Here is a 21,964-nt window from a genome sequence, read left to right as displayed (position 1 = left end):
TAGATTTATGTCTATCACATCCCATTAAATAATGGATAGGTATGTTGTCTATACAGGCAGTCCCCGGGTTACATGGATCCGACTTACATCGGATCCCTACTTACAAACGGGGTGAGGCAACCCCGCACTAGCTGCTTCCCCCCAGCAGACCAGGGAGATGCGGAGCAGCTTTTCTCAGCAGACACCTCAGCTTAAGAATAAAGGACTGAGGGAAGTGAGGTGTGGGAGAATAAAACTGAGCTCTGGAGAAATGTTTGGCTAGAGTTTCCCCTACAATATTTACCAGTTCCGACTTACATACAAATTCAACTTAAGAACAAACCTACAGTCCCTATCTTGTACATAACCCGGGGACTGCCTGTATAATAAATGTGTGCAGGATTTTCACAGTAGACAGAGAGGACTACATGACTGTTATGGATTCTAAAAGAAGGAAATATGTCTTTGCTAGTGCTGTGTTGAAAGCACTCAGTCTGATTATTTGCATAATAGAATTATAATTGTTGTCGCTTTAAAAAAGATCTTCAGGACATCCAAAAATGGTTTGAAATCCTGATGTTTCTAATTCCAGAATTTAGTAATGAAGTTAAAAATCTCTTTCTCCTTTATGAGCCATACATCAGAAATTGCTTTTCTAGGTGTTCCTGCCCCAAACTTTTGTAGATGTATACTTTTGACTTCTGTTTTGAATTGATTTAACACATGACTTTGTGTCACATAAACCACGCAACGTTTTAGAAGGCATTTTTCCCCTCCAACTATTCTTATATTACAGTATTAACAATATTATGTTAGTGTGTCAGGGAAAAATCTCCTGAGCAAAGGATTATTTTATTTAGGGCAAACAAAATAAAACAATTGGCAAGAATGGCATGTAAAGAGGGAACAAAATGGTTGTGTTGAAATGGCATTTCTGAGTAAGAAATGGCTTTCTGCTAAAAGTCATGTTCGCTTTTTCAGGCGGAAAGACCACAAACTGGGAAGGAGGTATTCGTGTGCCAGGTCTTCTGCACTGGCCAGGAGTGATACAAGCGGGTGTCAGTATTGATGAGCCTACAAGTAACATGGATATATTCCCTACAATTATTAAACTTGCAGGGATACCATTACCCAATGACAGGTATGGTATACATGTATTCTACACAGAATTTTTCATGGACATTTCCCTCTTTGCTAGGTTTTAGGTTTTGGTTTTTTGTTTGTTTGGGGTTTTTTTAGTGGGAGATAAACATGGACAAAGTCTGGATTTGAAATTTCATTATTTGAGCATTATTTACAATAGTAAAATGTATTTTTTTATAAAGCTGTTATGGTACATTTTATAGCCGGGTTGTCCACAAAATCACTACAATTGTATGGAGTTTCTTTCCTAAAGTAAGTCATATAATTCATTTAATAGATGTTATTTTAAATGAAAATTTAAATTCTGTTTCTTCACTATCTTCTGTGGGGTGATCCCTTTGCGAATCCTAGTTCCATTGTCACACCACCCTATAGACTAATCCTTCACCACTGATGTCAATGAGTGCTGTGTCCATGGAGGTAATATGTCCTAGAAGATAATGAACTAGTTTGGAACTCAAGAAAACTGGGTTCTATTTCTAACTTTGCCCTTCACATCCTGAGTGACTTTGGGCGAGTGACTTTGGGCAAGTCACTTTCCCTCCATATGCCTCAAAATTTTCCCACCTGTAATATGGGGATTATGATACTGAACTCCTTTGTAAAATGCTTTGAGAGCTATAGATATAAAGTTCTGTAAAAAATACTAGCTTTATTCAAGGGATGCCAGATCAGGTTCGATGTTCTAGATCATCCCCCTACTATTTGCCTAAATTATACAAAACAATGAGTAGCTTGAGAAGAAACAGTCCTCTTCCTGCAGTTACTCAGTACGAGATCAATGGAGTGCTCAAAGAAATTAAATCCACCAGTAGAAATTTAGAACAGGTAAAAGGAAATAGCCCTTATTTAGATAATCACAAATATACAAAGGTCACTACTAAGGAACACATTCTGATCTAAGCCAATGGAAAGCATTGACTGTTATGGAGTTACTTTGTACTTATACAAGAAGCAGAGGTACAATCTAGTCCTAAGGAGAAACACTGAGAGAAGCAATTTAGTGATGTTTAAGCAGTGGTTAAAGTTAAATAAAAATGCAAGGGTGCTTACCTGTTACCTGGTTATATGTTCTTATTGGTGTGCAGATTAATGGACTCTCTTGTTTCATTTCAGTGTTGTCTTAATAAAGCACCTGCTCCTTTAGTAACTGCAGGTTTCTCTCATCTTTGCTCCTTATACTGACATCAACCAGTGGAGTGACAATGCATCTTCTGTAATGCAACATGGAATATGAAAGACAGTACTCTGACAATGCACCATATGATCTCTGTTGACTGGTGTGCTAAGAGGAGTAGACTAAATCTCTGTCCATTCCCCATCTGTGCTCAGTTATTCTCCTCTACTCACCCAAGCTAGTGAATTTGTAGCACCTCAACTTCTCTGCAGCTAAACCCAAAGCCACACTGTCTTTCTGATGGGGCATATTTCCCTATATGTGTCTGCATGGTTGTGCAGCCCTAAACATCTTACCCATTTCAGATTATTTGATGTTAGTAGTGTTCATTTAAACAGCTTATCTGTCACTCCCAGTGAAGTGATATTCCAAATTAATTATGGCTTTTAAAGTAAAAAAATTGCAGGGTTTTCTTCCCATGGGAAAAATACGAACTACTTTGTGAGGTGACTATTTTAAGTGTCCATTAAAACTCACACTAGATAGCTGTAGAATTAGCGAATCATATGTTGTTAGAATATTCAGGCTACTCTGAGTTCACTAAAGCAGGGTCACTTTTTAATTTTACATGGCAAAAATGAGCACCAGCTGATACATTAGACTGGTATTTCTTCACTGATGCAGTGAAGAGGCACTCTGCTGATGATGATTTATAGAGCACTTCTAGTAACAGACAAGACAGGTAGAGGATATGAAAAATTACAGGCTTGCCCTGGGACATCATTTACAAACAATCACTGTCAGACCCTTGATGGTCTTGAGGTGTGTAGATTGTATGTACATAGCGCTTATGCTCCAACTAGTTTCTCTGCTTTAACCTCTGTTCTCACACTGCTTTGTAGCTACCTCAATCCTTGTAGATGAGGAAGAGTGGAAAAATTGCATGCCATAATTCCTGCTCCACAATATCTCAAAACAGGTTACTGTGCCTTGCACGATGTACCCTAGAAGCTGATTCACTCACCAACAGGCCTTTGAATTCATTTCAGAAAAGGAAAAAAAAGCCAATAGATAGCCTTGGATCTGAGAGGAAGCTACATATCTGAGAGGAAGACCCAAAAATGAATGTCTGTCTAGGAGGGGGAAGATAGCAGAACCCACCCCCTTCTGACTGTAGCTACCAGGTTGTGGGAGGGATTACATAGAAGAGAAACACACACCTTTACCAAAGGCGGCTGGAGAAGGATAGCAGACGGACCTTCTTCTCCTATACTCATCCTGGCAGCAGTCAATAAGTAGGAAAGGAACTGAATAAAGGGATTGGTCCTTTTATTCCTCTTGAGTATGAAAAGGTCCTGCAGATTGTGTCTGTTTCTGTGATAGCCAACCCCCGCTCCAGAATATCTCTGCTGCTGCTTCAGCTGCCTATCATGTGATTCTGATTCCATGAATCAGGACCCTAGGGCATAGGAAAAGAGTTTCTAATTTTATCAGATACTAACTAGCCTGCAAGTAATCTAAAAAATGGCAGCCTAATTGGAGGCCAGAAACAACATTGTGATAGAAGCCCCACTATCTTCTCCCTTCTCATTCACTAGAGGTGAGTACTGAGTACTGGCTCCATTATTTCCAAACTTTTTTCATCAGTTTCTGGCCAGTAGGTTTAATTTCCCAAGTAGTAAATATTTGACAATTTATATCATAAATAAAATTTACGTAGAAGCTTAAACATTAAGCTGTTTTAAAAACTGTTTTTATAAGATGCCTTTCAAAAAAGCTGAAAGAATAATAACCTTGCTGATCAATGTACCGTATATACTCGAGTATAAGCCGACCTGAATATAAGCCGAGGCACCTAATTTTACCACAAAGAACTGGGAAAAAATATTGACTCGAGTATAAGCCTAGGGTAGGAAATGAGGCAGCTACTGGTAAATGTAAAAAATGAAGATAGATGCCAATAAAATTACATGAATATTTATTTCAAAGAAAAACAATAACCTAGCTCTGTAAGTGGAAAAGGGGGTCAACAAAAACAATATGGTATCAAAAATACCGTAACTCCCGCTCAAAGTCCTCCCGCCAATCCAATGAGCCCCTGAAGGGCCGCCTGCAAGAAAGCGCCGAGTGCCAGCACCAGTCACACACGGGAACAGACGCTCGGACACTCGGCCCAACCAGCTCAGCCCCCGCCGCCCCCGCCCGGACCTTTCCCAGGCCAGAGCCCCTCTCGGCTGCTCCCCGAGCCTCCCTGCCGGCGGCCCCGGGGCGAGGCCGCTGGCTCCGAGCAGCACCTGCAGGCGCACCCGCAACCCAAGCGGCCGGCAGAGGCTCCGAGCGCCCCGCGCAGCGACGGCCCCCGACACACGGAGCCCAGCCCGCTTCCGGCAGCGCCCCCCGCCCCGAGCGCCTCGGTTACCGGGGCCGGAGCTCCGGGCTCACGCGGCTAGACCCGGCCGGCGGCAGAGACGCGCTGAGCCCGCCCGCGAGCAGGAGGCTGACTCGAGTATAAGCCGAGGGGGGCATTTTTCAGCACAAAAAATGTGCTGAAAAACTCGGCTTATACTCGAGTATATACTGTATGTGTGTGAATTAATCTCTTCTAAAAACTGTTGTAAAACTCGTATTTCACACTGTCAAAACTTTAGATTGTGATTATTTTTTTCCTGTCAGTTCATTCTAGTGATTTGACTTAATGAATGGAAACAGTCATGTTTTACTAATTATATACATCCTTTTCCATCTAAATGGAAAAATTCCTTCAAAGTGTGATCAGATATATCCAGCAATTAGAGAAGCTTTTTATGTGATGACCATCCCTTAATATATATTTTGAAAATTGTTCATTTCAATTTTGTATTCATGGTTTAGTTCAGCACATCAAATATATTCATGTAATTCCCCAGAGGTTACTGGTCATGAAAGATAGGACAGAGCCAATGGCATGCAATCAAGATTTCACTTAGCTGTTCCATAGCTACTAAATAAAGCTAGTCCTATAAGTAGCGTTAATGACTGTGTACGTTTATGTACCTAGAGGACCATGGTGGCAGAAATGTATATATATAGTGCATATATTCTCAGACCAAAAATAGAGAAAATGGGGTGGGAGAGCCAACTATCCTCAAAAGGCAAAATGCAAAATTAAAATTCCTGTGAATAATGTAGAACTCAAAGAGAAAAAATGCCTACAGGCTTTGTTCCAAATTCACCAACATGTGTCACTTCAAGTCTTGAAAAGAAAGCTACCTCTAACACTCCAGCCTTCATGGTGGAATAGTGTTTCCACTGTCTATTAAGAAATGGAAATGCACAGTTAGTTTCTTCTCAGCCAGCCCTGGCTTGTGTTATTCTCTCTGACTTTGAAATGCTTTCTTATTCAGAATTATTGATGGACGTGATCTGATGCCCTTGCTTCAAGGGAAAATTCTCCGATCCGAGCATGAATTTCTCTTCCATTACTGTAATGCATATTTAAATGCAGTGCGCTGGCATCCAGGAAACAGTAAGTAAACTTGCCTGTTCACATTTTAAATATTTCATATAATTTTTATTGCAACTTGAAAAGAATCAGAAAAAAAGCCCTAGGCTGTGATTGCAAATAAATTGCTTAAAGTATTGGGTTTTCTCTTTTTTTATATAGCTTTCTCCATTTTTTTTATTACAAAAACACACCTGTCTACACAACCAATTTATTATTTGGCATTAATTTGATGCTGCACAACAAAATTTTATATCAACACAGACCTGAGACCTGAATGAAGCATATAGTGAATGAATATATTTTCTGAATATATTATTTATTTGTTTACATGACATTACATTTGAGTCAGGGTCTGAAAATATGTCTTTAAGAAAATTTACAGCTAATAGGAATGTTTGCTGAATAGCTTGGTGGGTATTATGCCAACTTGACAATTTTTACTATTGAAAGGAGCCAAATATAAAAGCACCACTAGGATAAAGTCACAAATCCCATGAGAATTATTATACTTTTCATGCTTTTATGTACACTATAATTGTGCTTTGAAGGCCAAAGAACTAAAAATTGCACACTGGCCTTTTTTTTCCCCCCATCTAAGTTTTCATTGTGACAGCTGCCATACTAACGTCAACATGTTGCCCGTCTTATAAAAGTCCCTGTGCTGAAGGAGTCATTCATTCATTGAGGTGACAATCTGCAGTACTTGTCTCAGGTCAATTGACACTCATGGTGACAAAGTATAAAAAGGCTTCAGAATTGTGACATGACACATACTTTTTGCATTGGACATCACCATGCAATGTTATCAGTTTCAGTGCTTTTCAGCAGGATTGTTAGCCTATCAGGAGAGGTGGATTTAAGACTCTGATGTGTAAACCTCAACTATTTTGGAGGTTTGGCTGAATTATCATCATTTATACATTTGAAGGCATACCCAAAATTTTCCAAGATCACCTTGGATTGCATATGAGGATGAAAATCCTGCAAAATGACAGGAATGATGCAATTAAAAACAAATAGCAAGACGCTATACATATAAGTAAAGCTTCAGGTTATATTTGAAGTGTTATATTTGAGAAATAGTACATGGTATTAAGGGTATTGTAATGTGCAACCATGCAACAAAAAGATGTGATTATGCTATTAGGTACAACACAGCATCCAGGGCAGGATATAACTGCACTGTCCCAAAGGGGAATTCAGTGTTTCTCTGAATTTCCAGGTATGTTTGCTCGCTACAGGTGCATCTACACAGCAGGTCTTAACTCAAAATAAGCTACTCAAATTGAGCTACATCATTTGCGTAGCTTATTTCAAAATTGGGAGCATCTACATAGAACTTATTTCAAAATAGAGCACTCTTCCTTCGACTTCTCTTACTCTTTGTACAATGTGAGTTACAGGAGTCAGGGTAAGAAGTCCTCCCTCCTAATAGCATTTTGACATTATTTTGAAATAACTGCCTGCTATATAGACGTGGACTAAGATATTTCTAAATAACACTAATTATTTCGAAATAATGCTGCTGTGTACATACATGAGACACTGTATGGGATATATGGGACACTTTATAATATTATTAATACTAATATTAAAAAAATTCAGTAAATTGTGCCAGATGCACTGTGCGAGATATCTGTGAAAATTTTATAATTTGCCAAGTTTGATAATCTTGTTTAGATGGTTGTAGCACGATTATGAGTTATAGATATGAAGGTGTGGCAGTGTATGCATACCCTGTAATGAAAAACAGGGGTGACTGGTGTGTATGGACACTGTTACTACCTCTCCCTATCTGTTGGTGACCTAAGTCAGTCCATCACCCCAAGGAAGTACAGCCTAATGGCTAGAGTGTATAGAGCAGCCTTTGTTTGCAGGGCAGGGCAGTCCAATGGTCCATACTGAGGGATCTGTCACTAGAAGGAGGTGTTGGGGCAGCAGCCCTACTTGGAAGGGCCAGGACTTAACCAACTCCACCAGCCCTAACCCAGGGCCTTGGCAGTAGTGGAGTGATCCACCATTAGCTCAGTGGGGAATCCTACCAAAACATGCTGAGCTTACTTGGGTGGGACAGAGCCCTCGTATACTGTCCCTGAGTCACTTCCTACAGTCCCTGGTGGTGGGGCAATCCGTGAAGCTTCAGGATCCTTTGAATTCTTTTAAATTTATTTTAAAATGATTGTTTGTTCTTATTTAGATACGAATAAAGTATTAGGAAGTCACTTAAAGTGTTTTGTAGCCTTTGGGAGACAGTGCAAGGGGAATGTCATTTCTACTCACTGCCTGTCAAGATGGATCAGGTTATTAATTGAGATGTGCTATTCTTTAACTGAAAATCTGACCATCTCTTTGGTAGGCTTATGGTGGCATCAAGGGCCTGCTTTCATGCTGTTTCCATCTTAGAAAGCAGGGGTTGCTACCGGAGCCACTCACATATTTAAACATGGCATGTAGGTCTGATGCTCATTTAGGGAGGGCAGTTTGGCAACGCTTGCTTAATTAGAACTTCTCAGTCCACCTTCTTGGGGTTTGTAACTAGACTCTGACAAATGGGAATATGCAGAGATCATCTTTCAGAAGAAAGGTTGCTTTGCAGTGATAACTCTCAACATATTCACACTAACTGCTGACCATCCCTAATACTCACTAGGAATCTGAGGTTTAATGGAAGGAACTCAGGTGGCTGGAGTTGGGGAAAGGCATGACCTATATGAACTTGGCTTTGAACATTCAGTACCACAAAAACTCACTTGTGTAATTCCAACGGCTTTCGTAGAAGGCTCCTGTATCTAAGTGAGTCGGCCCACATGTATTAATATTCTGAAGCAACACCTTTGAAAAATTCTAATTCCTGGTATTTAACCTGTCTTTTTCGCCTAATTGGACATCATCTTCAGTGCTCAGGATTCTGAATCATTAAACATTTATATTTTAAAAGAGCATAATCAATGACAATGTAGCTTCCACTTTTAAAGCCACCTAAGATTTTGTATAATGTTCTGGTCACGGTGTATGTCAGAATGTGCTTTGGCCTAATTTAACTTGATCAAATACTATTGTTCTGCTGATGCGAACAGACTGGTACTTCTGTATTGTGGATTGCTTTTCTTTGTTAAAGTTACAATTTACATAAAAGAATACTGTAAAAAATGTCAAGAGTTGCTGCTCTGGAACTTCGCTAGCATAAGAGTTAGTGCTATTAAAATGCACTGCTATGACAACATAATTATTAGTACTGCATTCATCAAATAAAAAAACTTATCTTTGGTTGCATGGTGTGGTTGTATATTGCAACTCAGAGGGCATGTCTAGACTACATCCCTCTGTCAAAAGTGGGATGTAAATGAGTCTGATCGAAAGTGCAAATGAAGCACTGATTTAAAGATCCTGTGCTTCATTTGCATATTCATATCCAATCGCTGTTTTGAAAAAGGGTATTTCTTTTGGAAAAAAACCCTTTTTCAGAAGAACCCGTACGCCTGAAAAAATGAGGAGTACAGGTTCCTTTGAAAAAGGGGTTTTTTTCCAAAAGAACCATGTCTAGAGTACAGTTACACCTTCAAAATACCGTTTTTCGAAACAGCAATCAGACGCAAATATGAAAATGAAGCACGTAATATTTAAATCCGCGCTTCATTTTCACTTTCAATTGGGCTCCTTTATATCCCTCTTTCGACAGAGGGATATAGTCTAGACATGCCCAGAGGTCTGTTCTGTCACTGTGATCATCATTCCATTAATGTAAGTGGGAAATACACTGCACACGCTGTTCAGGAAACACATGTGTGCTGTGCAAATATTCTGGAATACAACACAACACACAATATATTACAAAGAAATAACATCCTAATGGTATTTTAGCACTATATGTAAACATATATTGATAAATGTCAAAATGATTGCACTAACAACAGTTCAGCTTTTGTATTACAAATCTGGGGTTTAGTTTCATTTTTGTGTTTAGTAGAAATCTTTACTGACTTATCTAGGATGAACTAGTTCAACTTCTTTTTTTAAACTAGACAATAAAGTAAACCAGCACTTTTATTGCCTTTTTGCTCTCTTCCCCTACCTCCATAGAAGATTGCTTCTCATACCAAAACTGCGAGTTTCAGTATAGATAATTTAAGGGCCTTTCCATAACAAATTAAATTGCAATTAAATGCCAATAAATTCAAAACAGTGCATCATGTGAACATGAAAATTGGATAGAAAGGAGAAAACAGTTCACTGAGATATGTTAATCTGCATTAACAGAGGGAAAGAATCTACTAATCTCAGTGCTGTATTGCCTCTAGTGCTGACACACAAAGTAAAGGGGGAATGCTCAAGTTATCAGCTTTAAAAATGTAAATGAAATTTTTAGCAGCTCTCTCTACAAGAACAACATGAAAAATAATTGATTGTGAAAAATGCCAGTTTTGAACCTTGTTCTTTTAATTTGTAATTTAGAGATGCCTCACTCATCAGTGTTAGTCAATAATAGAGAAATGCAAAGTGCTCCACTTAGGAAGGAACAATCAGTTCCATACATACAAGATGGGAAGCGACTGTCTAGGAAGGAGCATGGCGGAAAGGGATCTAGGGGTCATAGTGGACCACAAGTTGAATATGAGTCAACAGTGTGATGCTGTTGCAAAAAAAGCAAATATGATTCTAGGTTGTATCAACAGGTGTGTTGTAAGCAAAACTCGTGAAGTCATTCTGCCGCTCTACTCTGCGCTAGTTAGGCCTCAGCTGGAGTACTGTGTCCAGTTCTGGGCGCCACATTTCAAGAAAGATGTGGAGAAATTGGAAAGGGTACAGAGAAGAGCGACAAGAATGATTAAAGGTTTAGAGAACATGACCTATGAAGCCAGGCTTCATGAACTGGGCTTGTTTAGTTTGGAAAAAAGAAGATTAAGGGGGGGACATGATAGCTGTTTTCAAATATCTAAAAGGGTGTCACAAGGAGGAAGGAGAAAATTTGTTCCTCTTGGTTTCTGAGGACAGGACAAGGAGTAATGGGCTTAAAGTGCAGCAGGGGAGGTTTAGATTGGACATTAGGAAAAAATTCCTAACTGTCAGGGTGGTCAAATATTGGAATAAATTGCCAAGGGAGGTGGTGGAATCTCCCTCTCTGGAGATATTTAAGAACAGGTTGGATAGACATCTGTCAGGGATGGTGTAGACGGAGCTTGGTCCTGCCTTGAGGGCGGGGGGCTGGACTCGATGACCTCTTGAGGTCCCTTCCAGTCCTATTATTCTATGATTCTATGATTCTATGAATAATGTAATATTGGTGCAAAAAATAAAAAGGAACATTATAATGTAATATTGGTGCAAAAAATAAAAAGGAACATTATTCTAGGACACGGGTTCCTAAACTGGGGGCCGTGCCCCCCTGGAGGGCATGAAGAAATTTCAGGGGGGCATGAGGCGACCTAGTTCCCCCTGTCTCCTCCCCTGATTAATCTCACCCCACGTTTTGCTGCTATTTTTGTTTTTCAGTCCTGGTCAGTCAGTTCCTTTTTTTTTTTTTTGCTCAGTAAGGGCGCATGATGCCAAAAAGTTTGGGAACCACTGTTCTAGGATGTATTTCCTGGAGTTTGTAAGCAAAACCCAAGAAGCAATTCTTCCAAGCTGCTTAATGGCATAAGAAAAAGATCTAGAAAACATGACCTATAAGGATGTGAAAATGCGATTATTTGGCTAATCGTATAGTCGATATAATTTGGATCAGCTATATGATTAGTCGATAAGGGCCTCTGCAGAGCTGTAGCAGGGGTCGTTCCAGAGGAGCCTACTCAAGCTCATACTGAGCAGTCCTAGCTCATGCTGGCTCCAGAGCCACTCGCGATGCAACTCTGTATTTTAAATGTACTAACTGCTGCTGAACTCTTAGTACATTTAAAATGCAGAGGCACAGCAATCAGACTACTTTAGCACCAGCCCCTATTCTGTGAATCGGAGTTGCTTGGCATCAACAGCCCTTGTCTGCGGGGGCTGGGCTCAGCTCCCTGCTGGGTCCCCTGCAGACAGGGACTGTTTCGCAGCAGTATCCCCTATCCTCCCCCCTCCCTCCCACCCCGCTGCCTCTGGTAGAGGCAGCAGGGAGGGGCAGGTGGCACCACGGAGGCAGTTCTGGGGGGAAACAGCTTTTAAGCCAGCTCCCCCCAGTACTGGCTTCTGTCCCCCCCCCCCTTGCTGCCTCTGATAGAGGAAGCAACTAGTTGAGTCAACTATCTGATAAGCATTTGCATATCGGATAGTTGACTAGTCGCTTAAATGCCCAATGACCTACAAGGAAAGACTGAAAAAACAGGGTTGTTTAGTCTGCAGAAAACTGGGGAGGAGGAGCCCAACTCTAAGTTTATAGAGAGGCGGAGGAGAAACTTTTTTCTCCTTAACCATGGGGAAACCAGTTAGTTGGCTTAAATTGCATCAAAAAAGATTTCAGTTAGACCTTATTCAGAACTTTTAAATTGTAATGTTAATTAAGCACTGGAACAAATTACCTACAAATATTGTAGAATGCCTTATTAGAGGGTTTTTTTTAACAAATTAGACAAATACGTGTCAGGGAAGGTCTAGATAATACTTAGTTCTATCTCTGTGTAGGAGACTAAACTAGATGACCCCTTTAGATACCTGCCAGTCCTACATTTTTATGAGTTACAAAAATAAAAATGTTTAAAGAATCTCTTTTAAAGAGAAAAGAGTTGAAAGTTGTCAAGATTTGGTTGCCTGGTTTAATCCTCCTTAAAAGTTTTATAGTGTGGATGTTCAGTTCCTAGATCTTCCCAGGGTGTATGTTCACTTCAGCACTTTTTAAAAATCAGGCCCCTTTAAAGTATGTCTTGCCAAAATTACTAATCACTCTTCAAATCCTTGGACAAAAATTCAGATTGAAATAGGGGGTTTTAAGATGGGAGAGTAATAATTGCAACCATTTTGTTCACTCTGTTGCCGGCTTTAAAATTAGGCAGCCACAGAGGGTTATACAGTGCTCTGCAGCATGTAGAACGTTCACTTTTAAATCCATAGGACCGGTGGTGGAAATGAACCAGAAGTAATCGGACTGCAGTTCTGGAAATAAAAATAAGTATTCTACTCTGTTGCTGGGTGCCAGGTTTGCCTTGAGAATATAGCTGGTTGAGGAATAGAATAAAAAATGTCAACTCATACATTTTCCTGAAATTTCAATATTTGAAAAATTTTAATGAGTCCTAGTGAATTTCTGCATCTTGGAATCTACTATAGTAATCAAAATGAATTCCATCAGTGCCACCCACTGCAAGTCAAGTCTTTAAATATGTACAGTATATAGTAATAAATGCCAAAAACTAGGGTCCAGAGTATCCCACTTTGTATAGCATTCCATGAGAGATGTGTAGTCCTCAAAGGAGAGGAGACTTTCTAGTCATTGTTTATTTCTGTTTTCTGCTGAGCACATGCTGTTTTCCTCTATGCATTTACCTGTGTTTTAACTTAGGGTAAAAGGAGTTTTTTCAGCTAATGGTAGTGGATTTTCTGAACAATTTTTTTTTTTTTAGGCTATGAAGAGTTTAGGTCAAAATGTGTTCTCAGTTACTCAGGTGTTATTCTAAATTAGTGGAGATAAGAATATAAGATCCACCATACTGGGTTAGAGCAATGGTCAGTCTAACCCAATTATTGGCGATATATCTTCCTCTGTAATTCAGCTTTCCTAAAATACTTTTGGTTTCATTTTTTTAAAATGTAGTATCCTTATACACCCACAGAACAAATGAACAATTGTTTTTCCTTAAAATAAAGGGGAACAATCACTATCTATTGAGACCTTCCAAATAGTTTTCCCACATTCTCTTGTGGAAAAAATAATACTGATAAATTTGTTCCTTGTACTTCTTACTTTAGGGTGCATGAATCCTGTTGCAGCTTTTTATGTGAAATGCCAAATGTGTTAATATACATCACATTAGACCTAGTTTAATAAGTTTTGCCTCATTTTTGTTTTTGTCCTTCTCTTGCTTGCTTTGCTCAAGAGTTTTTCATATCAATATTATTTGCCTTTTCTTACATGAACAAAGGAATTAGAGACTATTAGTGGTTAATCATGACTCCTGTTGATGCAGAGAACCCCAGTGCCTACTTACAAATAAAAAAAATGTAAAATCATTAATATAGCTGTCTTGGTCCGGGAATTGAACATCTCCTTTAACACTACACACTTCAAAAGCATGATACTAACAATTGCCAACTAAATGTTTTGTTTTCCTATTACGAGAACAGATCTCATTAAATTCAGACTCTCAGTACATCAACCTTTTAGTGAAAGTAGTCAGACAACTGGCTTTGTATGAGGAGGGGCACAAGAGAGAGAGAAAGAGTGCAAGCACATACAAGAGAGAGTTTCCATTGCCTTTAAAAGCTTTGCTTTCTGGTTAAACAAAGAATACTATGGTAGCTGTAGTAACATTGATTTAAGAACCTACCAGTGAAAGAGCATAGTGGATGTCCCTTGCCAGCCACATTCTATTCCCAGACTCTCCTTGCAATCATATGACAGTACTTTTCCCTCTTATAAAAATTGGAGCCATAAATGATCAGTTTCAATGCAAGACATCCTGAACTAAATTAGCAATGTTCTTAGTGACTAGGAAAAGGTTGACAGATTTGATTGTTCATCTAAAATAACAGATATTTTAAAGAAACTAATTTAGTACCAATTCAACGTCAGCATGAATGGCTTGCTGTCAGGTACTATACTATATATTTGTGATAGTAAAACAGTCTTGAGGGTTCTGACCTATAGAATTTAGAGCCGGAAAAAGGATATAAACTAGGGCAGCTTCTGTTTTTAAATAAACCATCTGTTTGGAAAGTGGGCAGCAGAAACAATGAAAAAATAATAAATATAAAAAGTAGACAACAATTATGTATCTACCTTCAAAAGTGGACGTTTGCTCACAAAATAACTTCTTTAAAAAAAAAGGGAACGTGCGTTAGAAATCTCCAGAGAAACACACTTCCAAAAATAGCTTCAGTTCAGTGCTAGGCTTGAGCCGGCAACATCCTGAATATTCAGAACATAGCACTGATTCATTCTAATTTTAAAATCAGATTCAAATGACAGACGCTGTCTTAGGCAAAGTGCTTCAGGGAAAGGAGTTACTTCATATGCCTTCTGCGTAATGTATCAAGTGTGGCTGACCACCTGGTTCCTCTCTCGCCCACAATGTGCTTGTTTCTCAAAAAACATTCACTGAAAACATGATTGCCTGGAGTTGGCTAATGTATCATTACCTCATTAAGAACACTGTCATGGAGGGGAGAGTACCTCAAAAGCATCAGAATGAGAGAAGAACTGTGTGGAAAACAAGGTATCCAATCGGCACTATTGACTCAGAAACCGTAATAGTTGCAGACCAGGATACTTGGCTACACATACTGGCCACAAAACACTTGCACACATAGGAAAATAACCACCCTCTTCCTGTTGCCCACAACAGACAGATAGTGCTCCTCCTCATTCCCTTCTTCTCTTACCACAAGCATCTATTTTACTTCCTCTGCTTCTGCCAGTGTAGGCAGGGACCCTCCCTTCTTCTTCACATATCTTGGTCTAGGTGCTCGTGCCTCAATATGAGGCCCTAACACCATAATTCATTACATTTTCTTCTAATATTTTTGTTAATTGTGTAACACATTAGTACTTAAGTCTTTAAAAGCTTCTATTTACTCTAAGTCCTTTGACTTTTTCTGTCCAGCCAGCCAGCATGGATTTGTAAAGAACATCTCATGTCAAACTAATCTGAGAGCTTTCTTTGATAGGATAACAAGTCTTGTGGATAAGGAAGAAGCGATTGATGTGGTATACCTAGACTTTAGTAAGGTATTTGATACGGTCTTGCATTATATTCTCATCAATAAATTAGGCAAATACAACTTAGATGGGGCTATTATAAGGTGGGTGCATAACTGGCTGGATAACCATTCTCAGAGAGTAGTCATTCACAATCCTGCTGGAAGGGATTCTGCAGGAGTCTGTTTTGGGACTGGTTCTGTTCAATATTTTCATCAATGAGTTAGATATTGGCATAGAGAGTACGCTTATTAAGTTTGCAGATGATATGAAGCTGAGAGTATCAGAGGGGTAGCCATGTTAGTCTGAATCTGCAAAAGTGACGAGGAGTCCTGTGGCACCTTATAGACTAACAGATTTATTGGAGCATTAGCATTCATTGGCAAAGACCCACTTGGTCAGATGCATGTAGCAGAAATTCCAGAGGCAGGTATAAATATACAGGCATAAGAAACGAGTACCAATCAAGAGTAAGACTAGAGATAATGAGGTCAATTTAGTTGGGAAGGATGAGGCCCACTTCTAGCAGCTGATCTGGAGGTGTGAACACCAAGAGAGGAGAAACTTCTTTTGTAGTTGGCTAGCCATTCACAGTGTTTGTTTAATCCTAAAATGATGCGTCTGGGCTGTCCGCTGCCTTCATGTTCTGCCGCTTTGCTCCCCGTCCCCCTGGTCTGCAGACCAGGGGAACGGGGATCAAAGCCGCGGAGCCTGGGGTTCTTAAGTTGAATCTGTATGTAAGTCAGAACTGGCGTCCAGATTCAGCCGCTGTTGAAACTGATCAGTTTCAGCAGCAGCTGAATCTGGACGTCAGTTCCGACTTACATACAGATTCAACTTAAGAACAAACCTACAGTCCCTATCTTGTACGTAACCCGGGGACTGCCTGTATTGCCATTCCTAGTAGGGACTGTCCAGTTTGGCCGATGTATATAGCAGAAGGGCATTGCTGGCACGTGATGGTGTATATTACATTGGTAGTTGTGCAGGTGAATGAACCCATGATGGTGTGGCTGATATGAAGCTGGGAGGGGTTGTAACTGCTTTGGAGGATATGGTCATAATTCAAAATGATCTGGACAAACTGGAGAAATAGTCTAAGGTAAATAGAATCATAGATTCATAGAGCTAGAAGAGACCTCAGGAGGTCATCAAGTCTAGCCCCCTGCCTAAGGCAGGACCAATCCCAAATAAATCAAACCAGCCAGGGCTTTATCAAGCCGAGGATGAAGTTTAATAAAGACAAATGCAAAGTACTCCACTTAGGAAGGAACAATCAGTTTCACACATACAGAATGGGAAGCGACTGTCTAGGAAGGAGTACTGCAGAAAGGGATTTAGGGGTCATAGTGGACCACAAGCTAAATATGAGTCAACACTTTTGCAAAAAAAGCAAACATGATTCGCGGATGCATTAACAAGAGTGTTGTGAACAAGACACGAGAAGTCACTCTTCCACTCTACTCTGCGCTGATTAGGCCTCAGTTGGAGTATTGTGTCCAGTTCTGGGTACCACATTTCAAGAAACGTGGAGAAATTGGAGATGATCCAGAGAAAAGCAACAAGAATGATTCAAGGTCTACAGACCATGACTTGTGAAGGAAGACTGAACAAATTGGGATTGTTTAGTTTGGAAAAGAGAAGATTGAGAGAGGACATAATATTGGTTTTCAGGTATCTAAAAGGGTGTCCCAATGAAGAGGGAGAAAAATTGTTCTCCTTAGCCTCCGAGGATAGGACAAGAACAATAGTCTTAAACTTCAGCGAGGAAGGTTTAGGTTAGATGTTAGGAAGAATTTCCTAACTGTCAGGGTGGTTAAACACTGGAATAAATTGCCTAGGGAGGTTGTGGAATCTCCATCTCTGGAGATATTTAAGAGCAAGTTAGATAGACATCTATCAGGGATGGTCTAGATCAGTATTTCTGAAAGTGTTCTGCGGAATCATACTCAGCAACAAATCAACTGGCCGCCCCGGTTTATTTATTTACCAGCACCGTGGCCACAGAGCCTCACGGCTTCCATTGGCTCCGTTTTGTCCTTTGCAGCCAAAGGTGAGCCACAGGAAGTTGTGGCCCGGTCCACGTCGCTTCCCGCAACTCCCCGCAAAACTTCTATGATTCTACTTACCAAAAGACTATGAGAAGCTCCATGCAAATACAAAAAGGGGAAAATTCAGAATATAAATAGCTTGCAGTAGGCATTTCTTTCATCTTTTAACTAGAAATACCAGTTCCATGAGATCAGATGAAGCAACATATTGTGACTTTTTGCAAATACATTCTTCATTCAAAACTTGCAACTGAAAAAAAAGAAAAAGAAAAAAGTGTGGTATCCAGATCAGTCCTGAGTTTGTTCCCTGAGTCTAGGAATTTAACTTAGGTTTGGATTCCAGTGCAAATACATATTTGAACTTGACTCTCCTTGACTATATTGCTGTTTCTTTTATGGCACCAGAATGGCATTCAGGATCCAGGATACAATGGCAGTGTTGCAGAGGAAAGCTGCACCAAGTTGTACCCTAGAGAGTCATAAACCAAAAGACAAATAAAAGGAGGCCTATATTTATGTTTTTTTAAAAAATCCTCAGGAATTTTAAGCCAGTCTCATGACATTTTTGGGTCCTGACTGCTTGAATGCTAGGAGTTAGAAATGCTGCACTGGAGGGAGTCCAAAGCCTTTGACTCTGAGTCAATATTAATCCTCCAAACACACATGAGAATATTTCTGGTCTTTACAGCTGATTTAGAGTTAACTCTTCATTTTGTCATCAGAGATGTTTCCACTGTTACAAAGGCTCTGTGCAGTCATTCAGGTAGAATTCCTATTGACTCCAGTGGCAGCTTTGCCTGTATAGAGACTTCAAGATCAGGATAATTTGTTATCCAGAATCTCCTCATTGTCTTCATCTCTACAGGCCAGGCCAGTGTACTAAAACTTCCCCAGACACCTCAAAATTTCACTTTCTTGTATAATTGCCATACTTATGAGAGTTGATATGATTCTCAGAAAATTCCTTTTATTCCCTTACTCATCTCCTTAGCTCATGATCCAGGAAAAAATTACTTAGGTGGTACCTTTTCATAGAGGTTCCCAGAGGGTGTCAATTAACCATTTGCTAAAGCTACTAAAACACTATAGTATGAACACAAGGTAAAAGCACACACAGAAAAAAAAAAAGAAAATATACCAAAGTTAGATGTAATCACTTCATACACAAGAGTATATTGAGCCTAGATCTGCAAAATTAAATGAGATAGAAATTCCAGGAAAATAATTGTATGCAAAGAAATCTAAATAAATGCACAGATCATGGCACATTTCTCCTGAGAAAATGTCTGGCTGCTGCTAGCTTGTTAAGTGGATTCATTGTCTGTCTCTGATCTATCATAGGTGCCCACCTAAACTCCCCTTTCAGTTTCTTCATTTTTAACATGCAGAGTGCCACTTTAAAATAAATATTAATTGATTTTTTGGGGAATATGTTCCTTTACCATTCCAGAGTCCTTTAATGTAGCTAGGACCCTCACACAGCAATACCTATTATTCTAGAGCTGGTCTGAAAACCACTTTATTTCATTTTCTGCCTCCCCTCTCTCAAATCACACTTCCTTGTAATCCAGCAAGGGGAAACTCACTACAATCATGTACATATTCCACCATTGCAGCTATATGTGATCTTTGTCTATTGTATGTAGTTGTCAAATATTAAGTAATTCAGGACCTTTAAGGATGAAAGGCACTGTATAAAAGTATTATGTATAAATTTACAGTGTAAGGTCCTCCTTCAGTATAATGAAAAAAATACATTTTGTCTGTTTCCCTTTCCTCAAAACTGAATAATTTCCATTCCAAAGTCTTAGAGGTAGGTTTAGAGTTATGAGCTTCAATTACAGAGAATCATGCTGGCAGTTCTGTAATAACATTTCTAGTAATGTTCTTGTATTGTTTATAGCTGGCAGTGATTCAGGGCAGTGACTCAGGAATTATGGACTGGGTTCTGAAAACACTGCATGTGAGCAATTCCCATTCAAGTGGGAGTTGCTTAAATACAGCTGCTATTGCATCCTGAGGCTACATCTACACTGGAGCAGAAAGTCGACATACGGTAGACAACTCCAGCTACATGAACAAGTTGATATACTTTAGGGCCTACTTTGCAGAGGGTTGATGGGAGAAACTCTCCCATGGACTTCCCTTACTCTTCTCTTTCAAGGTAGAGTAACAGGGTTGACCTCAAAGTGATCTGCAGTCGATTTGGCTGGTCTTCACCGAACCCACTAAATCAACTGGAGGTGGATCAATCTCAGAGTGTCAATCCCAATGGTTGTATAGATGTAGTCTGAAGCTCTGAGTACATATATTTTAAGAAATGGAAGCCACTATAGTCAGTGTGTTCAATCGACGATGGGGAGCTATATGGAAGCAGTACAAAATTTAAAAAAAGGGTAGAACTTGTGCAAACATCAAAGTTGGCTTAATTAGTAAAGACCAGTTTTACTTATAAGAATGCAAGTACCCACCACACAAAGATGATGCAGGTTTGAACCAAGTGCCCTGGCAGTGATGTTTCGCAATAACTACTTTAATTTGCTACAGAGCCTGAAAAAAAAAAAGATTTGAAAGAATTCTGATGTGTCTAACAAGCTGAAAGCTAGAAGCAACCAAGTGAAAGAATGTAAAAAATGCCGTAAATTGTAGTTGTGATCTGCTGAAAATTAAAGTCAGAGTAAAATTGGACTTGATAGTTTCTGTAAAACTAAGTAAACATACAAAGCATACAAAAATATTTCTGTTTGTAATTTTGTTTATATTGATCAGTTTATGCCCCTTTTCTTTTAGTTTGGTACCAGTAATCTTCCTACATACTTCAACTGTAGAAAATACCTCACAAGATATGAAAATGTGCTTAGTTGTATTAAATGTACTAACAGCCCAGCAGAAATAACATTGTTCTGGCATTTTGTAGGTCCACCTGTCCAAAGACTTTGCATTCTGTAAAATACATTGAGATACTTACTTTAGTGCAAAAATAAATACGGAACAAGAATGTCACAATTTTGGGAAAGATCAACAGAGACTTAAGCAGTTAGGGTGTGTCTAGACTACATGGCTCTGTCGACAGAGCCATGTAAATTAGTTTATTCGGCATAGTCAAAGAAGCGGGGATTTAAATAATCCCCACTTCATTAAAATAAACATGGCCGCCACGCAGTGCCAACAATAAGCTGATCCGACACAGCTCAGCAGTCTAGACGCAGATCTGTCGGCTGGGGAAGCCTTTGCTGACCGATCCCTTATGCCTCATGAAACGAGGTTTACAGGATCAGTCGGCAAAGGCTTCCCTAGCCGACAGATCTGCATCTAGACTGCCGCGCTATGTCGGATCAGCTGATCGTCGGCACAGCACGGCGGCCATGTTTATTTTAATGAAGCGGGGATTATTTAAATCCCTGCTTCTTTGACTATACCGAATAAACTAATTTACATGGCTCCATCGACGGAGCTATGTAGTCTAGATCCACCCTTAGTGAATGAATTTACCATTAAAATGATAAAATGTACTTATCCGGTAATTTTTCTGATACTGAAAATTGAAATAAAAACAAGTTGCCTGCCTCACCAGAAAAAAAACTGACCCTACCTGACTGTCTAGAATGTGCCAGGAGCTATAGAAATATCAGAACTACCATGCACAGAAAGAGAACCAAGGGCAGGTAAATCTCAGCATTTATACAAATACTTAGCAAAGAAATGATCATATTTTAGAAATTGAAGAAAGCCTGATTTAAAGTCTGGAAGGTTTCTAGGTATAGAGGTAATTTCCGTCATAAAGGCCAATATATGAGTACATAGCAAATATGCCATGAGGTGGCAGAGTCATTTTCCCACAGTGAACTAACATTTTTAAGTTAGCCTTACATTTGCCTACCCAAATTGTTCTGTGATTGTAAAAAACATAGATAATATCATGAGCTCTTGTGGGCACAGCCCACTTCTTCAGATGAATGGAGCAAGAGGCAAAGGGACAAATATACAGGACCACTCATTGTTTTAAAGGTTTTTTTTAAGTTACATACCAACACGGCTACCTCTCTGAGACAGTAAAAAATGTGTCAGTTAACATGTGCTAGCTAACATGTTTTAAAATGCAACCTGTTTTCCTGGTCTAGACATGTCCCACTGAGGGCAACATCTAAAGCCACACATTCTTTATCTTTAATTATGTGGAATTTGCATTTTTACTAACGTGGGAGAGTCATTGTAGTAATGTGACGGGGCATTTGCCCCACACTGGCCCTTTAAGGCTTAAAACCTTAGGTGGGGGCTGGAACGGTAGAGAAAGCAGCTGAGGCAGCTAATTCAGCTAATTAGGGCCCAGCCTGGGCTGTATAAATAAAGGTTCCTGGAGG

The 21,964-nt window shown here is 39.6% G+C and overlaps 1 protein-coding gene across 5 annotated transcripts in view; it reads left to right on the top strand.

Moving 5' to 3' along the window:
* STS (steroid sulfatase) overlaps positions 1–21,964 on the top strand; it is a 187,368-nt gene that overhangs the window by 120,456 nt on the left and 44,948 nt on the right. For all 5 annotated transcript variants that reach the window (XM_075915380.1, XM_075915349.1, XM_075915356.1 and 2 more), the window contains 2 exons: positions 961–1,120; positions 5,623–5,744. In XM_075915380.1, the coding sequence (XP_075771495.1) occupies positions 961–1,120; positions 5,623–5,744 (282 nt within the window). The remainder of the gene's footprint in view (positions 1–960; positions 1,121–5,622; positions 5,745–21,964) is intronic.

The sequence above is a fragment of the Pelodiscus sinensis genome, chromosome 1, assembly GCF_049634645.1.
Source record: "Pelodiscus sinensis isolate JC-2024 chromosome 1, ASM4963464v1, whole genome shotgun sequence".
NCBI lineage: Eukaryota > Metazoa > Chordata > Testudines > Trionychidae > Pelodiscus > Pelodiscus sinensis.
This window is presented reverse-complemented; position numbering and strand designations above follow the sequence as displayed.